General features: G+C 45.9%; 1 protein-coding gene across 1 annotated transcript; it reads right to left on the reverse strand.

Annotated features, from left to right (window-relative positions):
• Positions 1-2,464: 2,464 nt before the first annotated feature.
• LOC133957235 (Ig-like V-type domain-containing protein FAM187A) lies at positions 2,465-4,891 on the reverse strand. The gene is made up of 5 exons (XM_062392713.1): positions 4,694-4,891; positions 3,985-4,262; positions 3,326-3,679; positions 2,965-3,203; positions 2,465-2,685 (listed from the first exon to the last, which is right to left on the reverse strand). The coding sequence occupies exons 1-5, from the start codon at positions 4,889-4,891 to the stop codon at positions 2,465-2,467; spliced, it is 1,290 nt and encodes a 429-aa protein (XP_062248697.1).
• Positions 4,892-9,710: the final 4,819 nt, after the last annotated feature.

Here is a 9,710-nt window from a genome sequence, read left to right on the forward strand (position 1 = left end):
GAACTCATTCTCCCAGGGTGCAACAGGTTCCATTGTTCTTGAAAAAGCCAGAGCAAAGGGAACTCACTCTACCAGGATTCCTCAACTTCAAGATTCAAGATTCAAGATTTTTTATTGTCAAGTGTACAACAATAACATGAAGCAGTTGTTGGCAGTGAAATGCTTGAGTCTCAGGCTCTCTTCTAACAATGCTCAAGGATTACACACTATACAATAAAATAAGATAGAAATAGTATAAAATAGAATAAAATAGAATATCAAAAGTTAAATAATGTATATATATCTAAATATATATAAACAGCTGAGGAGAAAATAAAACAACAAAAGTGCAAATATGCAGATTGTTTTGCTGACGTTGAGATGGAGGTTGTTGTCCTGGCACCAAGATGTCAGGGCTCTGACATGGTGTTGGAGCTGTGGGGGGGCACGCAGTCATGTGTGAACAGGGAGGACAGGAGAGGACTGAGCACGCCGCCCTGGGGGGCCCCGGTGTTGAGAGTCAGGGTGAAGATGTGGTGCTGGCGATCAGCACCGCCTGTGGTCTGCCTGTCAGGAAGTTCAGGATCCAATCACGGAGGGCGATGTTGAGCCCAAGGTCTCTGAGCTTGGTGATGAGCTTCAGGGACATGATGGTGTTGAGCTGAACTGTAGTCGATGAACAGCATTCTCACATATGTGTCCCTCTGGTCCAGGTGGCAGAGGTCAGTGTGGGGGGGGAGGGAGAGGGCATCTGCAGTCGACCTATTTGACCTGTAGGCAAACTGAAGAGGGTCCAGAGAGTCAGGACTTCACACAGAGGTGTGAAAAACCACAAGGGTCAACTCCTATTGGTCACTCTGGTCCCATGACCTGTGAGGTCACCGAGACAAAATAAGACAAGGTCTCCCCCATTTCTTTCTCTTTACAACATCACCCTTCCCAGGAGGAAGGCTGCCGGCCTGTCTTCTGCATCGCCGAGGGGGGGGGGGGGGGGGCCTGGCTGCTCCAGCACATTTCTCTTCCCATCTACGATTGGGGTGCAGAGGTGCAGCTCCCAGCTCATCTCATCAAGGAAACCACCTCTCAAATCAATTCTACCAAACTCCTAGCAGCGACTCGAGGTCCTGCAGGTAAGAACCTCGAACCAGCATCTGATCACACGGCTCCACATCAACACTGAGGCAGAACCACACAAAGACAGAAGACCTCACCCGGCAGGACGACCTGCTCACTGCACAGACACCTCCTTTCCCCTTTCATAGGAAACACATCTGGGATTAATAATTACACTAAGAAAGACTGTTTATTTGATTCTGAGTGCTGTGTGGAGATATTGTGGTTACAATTTGAAGGAAAGTTAATGTTAGCTATTATCTATTATATTCATAATACATGTTTTTCTTTCAGAAATGTTCTTTCATAAATGTTTAATAAGTGAACTTTGCCAACCTCTACACTGTCAAGAACTCCATAACCCTCACTGTTCATTATATAATCTTCAATAGTGAATATTGAGATTTCTAAGTGAACTAGATCTAAATGAGATCTTAATCAATAAATTGTCCAGCTTTCACCTTCCTTTGAAGGGTGGTGCCCCGAGGTAACCAATTCAAGTTATGATTTAATATAAATATTAATGTTTAATATTTTGTTTTGATAACCAAATTTATTGAATGCCTAAAGGCACACCATTCTATGATATCACTTTTTAAGCATTAATGCACAAAACATACATCCACCAGAACAGATCCATAACTTCTGACACCAACTGGAAGAGAGCAGATATCTCCCCTGGTTCAAAACGTAAATCCACCCTAACCCCCCGATGCAGATATAGAGTATTTCAATATAAAAGTCCATTCCAGTGTAAATAAAACAACAGTTTGTATAATGTAGAAGAAACACACTTGTGAAAACATAGCTAGGATTATTTTATATAACATTTATGTCAGTAGATCCTTTCACCTGAATCTTACATACTGGACCTTTAAAAAGCTGCTGGAGTTATTCTTATGATCGTGTCAGAGGGTGAGGGTGAGGGTGAGGGTGAGGGTGAGGCTGAGGGTTAGGGTGAGGGTGAGGGTTAGGGTGAGGGTGAGGGTGAGGGTGAGGGTGAGGGTTAGGGTGAGGGTTAGGGTGAGGGTGAGGGTGAGGGTGAGGGTGAGGGTGAGGGTGAGGGTGAGGGTGAGGGTTAGGGTGAGGGTTAGGGTGAGGGTGAGGGTGAGGGTGAGGGTGAGGGTGAGGGTGAGGGTGAGGCTGAGGGTTAGGGTGAGGTTGAGGGTGAGGGTTAGGGTGAGGGTGAGGGTGAGGGTGAGGGTTAGGGTGAGGGTGAGGGTGAGGGTGAGGGTGAGGGTGAGGCTGAGGGTGAGGGTGAGGGTGAGGGTGAGGGTGAGGGTGAGGGTGAGGGTGAGGGTGAGGGTGAGGGTGAGGGTGAGGGTGAGGGCTACAGGGTCCGGCTACAGAGGAGCAGCCACTTCAATCTGCTCTACTGTGTCTGTGCTGCGTCCCTCAGGCATCGGACTCCAGCTCTGACGACCACCAGCAGGAGGAACACGCTCGTCATGGCAGCGTAACATATCGTCACGCTGCTGACAGCTGTCGGGAAGTCAGGGTGTGATGTCACAGACTGGCCCCCCCCTAAATGAAGGTAGACCAGGAGGCGGATCTGAGCGGCCGGACGACCCTGCAGCCAGCAGCAGTACACACCTGGAGAGAGAGAGAGAGAGAGAGAGAGAGAGGGCCTCAGTTCTCTGAGCCACAAAAAGTCAGAAATACGAAACCTCCACCGAGAACCCAATTGACTGTCTTTAACATTTCTACATGTCCGTGCTCTTCTCCTCGGGGTCGCCCTCTGTGGGACTGAAGGTGATTTGATCTCATCCTTGTTTGTGTGATAATGAAGATGATGAAGAAACAGCAGCAAACGAAAATATGAACCAACACAAATCTTTGACGAAGCAACTTTAAATAATCAGCAGTTTGAACCTGTGTCCTGAAGCGTTGCAGGTTTGAACACTAGGTGGTGTCCGGAGTCGATCCGCAGCCTGGAGGCCTTGGTGCCGATGGAGCCCCCGGCCAAGTGTTGGGATCTGTAAATGGGTTCGGAGCCTCGGTCCCAAGCCACGGCCATGTCCGCTCGAGCCCCGGGGCACCCCAGGGTCAGGACCCGGCCCGCGGGGTGGTTCAGGTAGAACACTGGTACGTCTACTGGCCCGGAGGCAGAACTACAGCTGGGAACCAGAGAGTGACTCCATTAGAACATATTAGTGACTGTGTGTTAATCAAACCACCTGACTCAGTAACCCTAACCCTAACCCTAACCCTGCACAGACCGACCCACCTTAACCCAAAGAGAGCCATCAGAGTGAGGAGTTTGGAGGAGGGCGGAGGTTGAGGTGGACAGGTCACCTGACATCTCCTCACCTCCAGCTGGGCCTCCGCTCCGCCTCGCTTCAGGCCGAACGCCCGGGGCACCGCCCCTGAGCCGCATGAAGCCACCGTCTGATTGGCTCGTCGGTAGCGTACATGGAGGAACTGGGAGCGGACGTAGCAGAGCCCCACACGGACCTGCTCCCCCCCCACCCCACAGCGGTCGCACACCGTCCAGGGCTTGAAGCCGGTGAAGACAAGATGCCGCGGCTGACTGGAGCTCCGGCTTTTAATCTCCATCAGGTCCTGGTTCCTTCTGTCTGGAGCCAGTCTACAATAAATATTAGATATGAAATATTAGACTGAGAGCGGATCATTGAAGATGGGTTATTTTCTTTCATTTGATGATTTCTACCACTATGGAGGAAACTAGTTCAACATAGAAACCATCAGATGACTGATAGTAAAATGCTTAATATACATTTAAAATATTGATTTTACAGTCAGTGGATCAGCCTGTAAATAAACTCGGTTATCTCTGTCTTACACCAACATGAACATGGAGGAGCATCAGATAAATGTTTATAATGAATCAACATATTGGTTATGACCCTCCCCATGGAGTCACAGAGTCACCTCGGAGTGAAGCGGATCCGGTGCACCTCCTGCACGTCCAGGTCGTAACCGTAGAAAAAGTCTTTCTGGGCGGAGCCGCAGATGTAGAAGCCAGAGTCGCCGGGTCCTGTCCTGAAGATCAACAGGCTGAAGAGACGGATGGAGGATCGACTCGGCAGCTCGGCGCTGTGAGGGACCTGCCCGGTGTCCAGCTGCTGGCTGTCATGGTGATGGCTCAGAGCTCCGGTGTCCTCGGAGCTGCCCAGATGTTTCCTGAAGAACCACAGGACTGATTGGACCTGAGGAACAAAGGGAACCACATGAATCATCTGCTGCTGGGCGATCGATACCAGAGATTAGATACTGAGGTTTCTGTTTAGCAGCTGGTTCTCATGAACATGGAGGATTCAGATGGAGGCAACGTCTCACGTGTTGTGGTGTCTAATATTTAAAGACCGTGTTTAACATCAATCAATCACAATTTAATTGTGTTGCCCATATTCACCAATCACAGTTTGTGTCATAGTTCTTAACAAACATGCTCAGTTGTTAAACCTCAACAAGAAGGAGAAACACTGACACAGAAAAGGTTTACATTTATTTTACATTTGTAAAATAACGTACAGTATTGTGATATGTTCACCAATGTATAATAATGAAAGAAATAGTAAAATCATATTATCTAATGTGATGTTCCTCTCGTACAGGAGCACAGACACAGATCATGTACCTGTGGAGGCTTGCAGCGACAGGGCAGCTCCACCGTGACTCCAGCCAGACACACAACGTTGGTGAAGCTCAGAAAAGCTGAACAAGCTCGACTGGCAAACACATCCTGTTTGTCCTCGGGAGCCTCGTAGCTCCACACCTCACGGCTCAGGAGGAGGAAGAGGAGGAAGAGGAGGGGGCAAGAGGATGACCAAGGCATCGCGATGAAGAGTTGGATCAAATATGACTATTTGACTTGTCTGATTTCACACCTGAAGGTTGAAATTGGAACAATGTCAACCCTTTGAGACACAAGCTATGCACCCCCCCCCCCCCTTCTAATGACAGTGACCCGTATGCATTTCCTTATTTCATGCACAGCTGGGTGCTTCTCTGCTGTCGTCCTTTATAGCTTCTTCTTCCTTCTTCATTTTGGATAAGGCTTCTTTGATGACACATCAAAGGAGCCTCCTCATCTTCCTCATCACGTTCTTCATCCAGCATCTTTATGACCATCAGTAAGACTGAAATGATTGTGACCAGCCAAAGTCACACAGTCAAAAGCATATAAATGCATATCAGTCTATTAGGTATAAACTGTTATATATCGACTTTTATTTTGTTGATCTAGCTATGGCTAGCTAGCCGAAAGAGAAGCTAGCTAGCTAGCATTGTGCATATTTCTAACTAGTTAAAGACGACATGCATCCGATGTGCAGAAGCAGCTGTGTGAAATGAATGGCAGGTGAATTCATACTCTACTTTTCACCCCTGTGTGTAAAAGTGATGTAGAAATACACAATTTCATATTTTAGCTTATTTATAAAGTAAGAAAGGAAAAACTAAAAAAGGATTTGTGGTAATCACAAACGAGATATTTAATGAATACTTAAAAGGAAAAAGAAGATTAAATGATGATACCTGAAATACTAAATATGAAATTCATTCACTGCAAAGAATCAGAAAATAAATACTGAGCAATGTTTGTGCATCAAAGGATCAAAGAACCTGTCCTACGATTCAAGTCGAGACTCGTCACATTTTCTTAATGTTGTCATTCATGCTTTATTTTCTCATTAAGATATAAAACATTATTTTAATTTAGACATATCTCAGTTGAGCTCGGACTCTGGTCCTGTAGATTTAACCTTCGTCCAGGTTCCATGTTGTGTTGGTTTACATCTGGAAGGTTTAATTATGTTTTGAAAATAAAACATATTCAACTGATGAACCCAGATATTACGTTTAAATTCAAATACATTTTATTTGTATTGCACCAAATAATAATAAACATTCTCTCAAAGCCTATTTTCTGTCACTGTTTTCCTAATGTGTCTCTCCTCCTCCTCCTCCTCCTCCTCCTCCTCCTCCTGCTGTTATCGACTCTGTCTAATAGCTTCCATCCATCCTGGCTGGATGTTGAACCCAGCGTTTATCCCTTGTTATTATCATCTCCTCCTCCTCCTCCTCCTCCTCCTCCTCCTCCTCCTCCTCCTCCTCCTCCTCCTCTTCCTCCACTACATGAGGAAAATTGTTCTTTGCAGTGTTTGATTCCTTTAATCAGTCACGTGTCCTCATTAGTCTGTCTGTCTGTCTCTGGTCCAGAACGAGACACATCAGTAGAACTCACATGAATCTGGTGGTTCCTGGTGTCCAGAGGATGAATCTGTCTGAGGCCTGATTTCCATGGATGTGATTTGTTTGTGTACTGTGTGTGAGAGTTATTGTGTTATTGTGGTTTGTTGTGTGATGTCGCGCTCCGTGTCTCCTCCTCTCTCAGACCTGAGAGACCAGAGAGAAACGCTGAGCCTCTTCTTTCCTGCAGACAGACGCTGGTTGGAGGTCTGAACCGCTCGGTGGGAGTTGAACACTTGGAGGTCCGAACCGCTCGGTGGGAGTTGAACACTTGGAGGTCCGAACCGCTCGGTGGGAGTTGAACACTTGGAGGTCCGAACCGCTCGGTGGGAGTTGAACACTTGGAGGTCCGAACCGCTCGGTGGGAGTTGAACACTTGGAGGTCTGAACCGCTCGGTGGGAGTTGAACACTTGGAGGTCTGAACCGCTCGGTGGGAGTTGAACACTTGGAGGTCCGAACCGCTCGGTGGGAGTTGAACACTTGGAGGTCCGAACCGCTCGGTGGGAGTTGAACACTTGGAGGTCCGAACCGCTCGGTGGGAGTTGAACACTTGGAGGTCCGAACCGCTCGGTGGGAGTTGAACACTTGGAGGTCTGAACCGCTCGGTGGGAGTTGAACACTTGGAGGTCTGAACCGCTCGGTGGGAGTTGAACACTTGGAGGTCTGAACCGCTCGGTGGGAGTGTTCTATTACTGATGTCTGCAGGCGGCTGGAAGCTCATCACTCACAGGTCAGATCTCAGGTCACAGGTCACAGGTCACAGGTCATAGGTCAGATTTCAGATCACAGGTCATATCTCAGGTCACAGGTCAGATCTCAGGTCTCAGGTCAGATCTCAGATCTCAGGTCACAGGTCAGATCTCAGGTCAAAGGTCACAGGTCACAGGTCACAGGTCATAGGTCAGATCTCAGATCTCAGATCTCAGATCTCAGGTCGGATCTCAGGTCACAGGTCAGACCTCACGTCACAGGTCAGATCTCAGGTCAGATCACAGATCTCAGGTCACAGGTCAAACCTCAGGTCACAGGTCAGACCTCAGGTCACAGGTCAGATCTCAAGTCACAGGTCACAGGTCAGACCTCAGGTCACAGGTCAGATCCCAGGTCATGGATCCAGAATAGATTCAGAGATAATGGAAGGAATTCCAAACTGCTGCTGCACTTCTCTTTATCCTGGATCTAGGGTCAGATGTTAGTGTGAGTGTGACGTTCGGGGAAATGAAGAACTGTCTGAAGACGAGTTCCCCCCCGACAGCAGATCAACTCGTACCTGAAGACATTCTGTTCAAACATCTGTCTCCAGCTGATGTCCTCCAATGAGTCAATGGATCTGTCAATCTAAACTGTCTTTCTCTCCGGCTCTCGCTCTGCTGCTTCCCAGTTTCTCTTTATTTGTTGTCTGTGTTTGCGTTAGTGTGTGTGTGTGTGTGTGTATGTGTGTTTGTGTGTGTGTGTGGGTGTGTGTGTATGTGTGTTTGCGTGTGTGTATGTGTGTGTGTGTGAGAATGAATGAATGAGCCCCACATCCACTGCCTGGAAATGATTTGGGGATAATTATATTCCTGTAATTGCCTCATGGCATCAACTCTGTTCAAACAGAGACCGGCTCCTGTTGTGTTGTTGCAGAGATTGTGCGTCTTAGTGTGTTTGTTCTGTGGAGGCAGAAGAGAACATGAACATGAACATGAACATGAACATGTGCAGTGAAAGCAACATCATATTTTGCATTTGTAAGTATTTGTTTTTGTGTTTTTGTATTTTTTTTTTACCTTTCCTCTGTTTTTAATATAGAGTAAGGGTTAGGTCATTTAGCTGACCCTTTTATCCAAAGCAATTTCCAATTAGTGAATATATGATATGATATGATATGATATGATATGATATGATATGATATGATATGTGATTCTTGGTTCATTTGACCTTTTTTTGTAAATATATACCCATACACATACACGTACACATAAACACACATACACAATGTGTATACAATTTCAAACCCAATCAAAGCAAAGCCAACAAGCAAAGTCCCATGGCTCTTACCAAAAATATAATAGAACAAATTCAACAATAAAAACACATTAACAACAAAACGTATATATAAATATAACGTTCTACTTAAGGATCGGGTGCTGAGGTCATCGTGGCTCTTTTGACTGTAAATGATTTAAACCTGTTTTCAGTGGTTCACGCAGAAGGTCAAAGGTCACTGTGATCTGACATGTGGCAGCTGGGAACCAGGTCAGCCACAGATCGATGAGGCAACTCTCCCTCAGAGCCAATCAGAGGGCAGAGCTCAACTCGTTGCTATGGAGCTTTTCTCCCTTCATCCTATCAGCAGAGGAAGTGGGAGGAGCCTTGATCATCTCTGGTGTTTATGTGACAGGAATTATGAAAGTTTGAGATGTGCTGAAACTTACAGTGAGTTTAAAGATTATTCTGAAGAGGGGGGGGGGACAAATAAAGGAAGTTAAGGTGGAAACACACGAGAAGCAAAGAATACAAATAAAACAAGAACCACTGAACTCTGAGAAAACTAATCCAACATAAATCTAAACAGGAAGTGTCCTCATGTGTCTCACTCCTGTCTCCTGATTATCTCTCTCGTGTCACCTCATGTGTCTCACTCCTGTCTCCTGATTATCTCTCTCGTGTCCTCATGTGTCTCACTCATGTGTCCTGATTATCTCTCTCGTGTCCTCATGTGTCTCACTCATGTGTCTCTCTAATTTCACCTCAAGTGTCTCTCTTGTGTCCTCATGTTTCTCTCTCATGTCTCCTGATTATCTCTCTCATGTGTCCTTGTGTGTCTCCCTCATGTCTCTCTTGTCACCTCATGTGTCCTTGTGTGTCTCTCTCATGTCTCCTGATTATCTCTCTCATGTGTCCTCGTGTGTCTCCCTCATGTCTCTCTTGTGTCCTCATGTGTCTCTCTCATGTCTCCTGATTATCTCTCTCATGTGTCCTTGTGTGTCTCTCTCATGTCTCCTGATTAGTTCTCTCATGTGTCCTTGTGTGTCTCCCTCATGTCTCTCCTGTCTCTCTTGTGTCCTCATGTGTCTCTCTCTTGTGTCCCTGTCATGTCAGGGACATGAAGTAATTATCTTTTATTTTATTGTCTCCACTTTAAGCTCTAAATTCATTGAAACCTTAATAAGAATGGACTGTTTCTGGAAAGAAGGAATATTTTTGTAATAATTTAATATTTATTTCCAATAATAATATTTTTTACTTTTTAATTTACTTGTATTTATTAAAAAGTCACAGAGATTGTTAGTTAATATAAATGTACCAGAGTGAGTCTCTTCCTCTGAAGTCAACAGGACAAAGACACAGAGCAGATTCCATTTCTCTTTAATGCACCTGACTCAAAACAATAAAACCATCAATCAATTATTTCATATGC

Source organism: Platichthys flesus, chromosome 7, assembly GCF_949316205.1.
Source record: "Platichthys flesus chromosome 7, fPlaFle2.1, whole genome shotgun sequence".
In the NCBI taxonomy this organism is placed as follows: Eukaryota; Metazoa; Chordata; class Actinopteri; order Pleuronectiformes; family Pleuronectidae; genus Platichthys; species Platichthys flesus.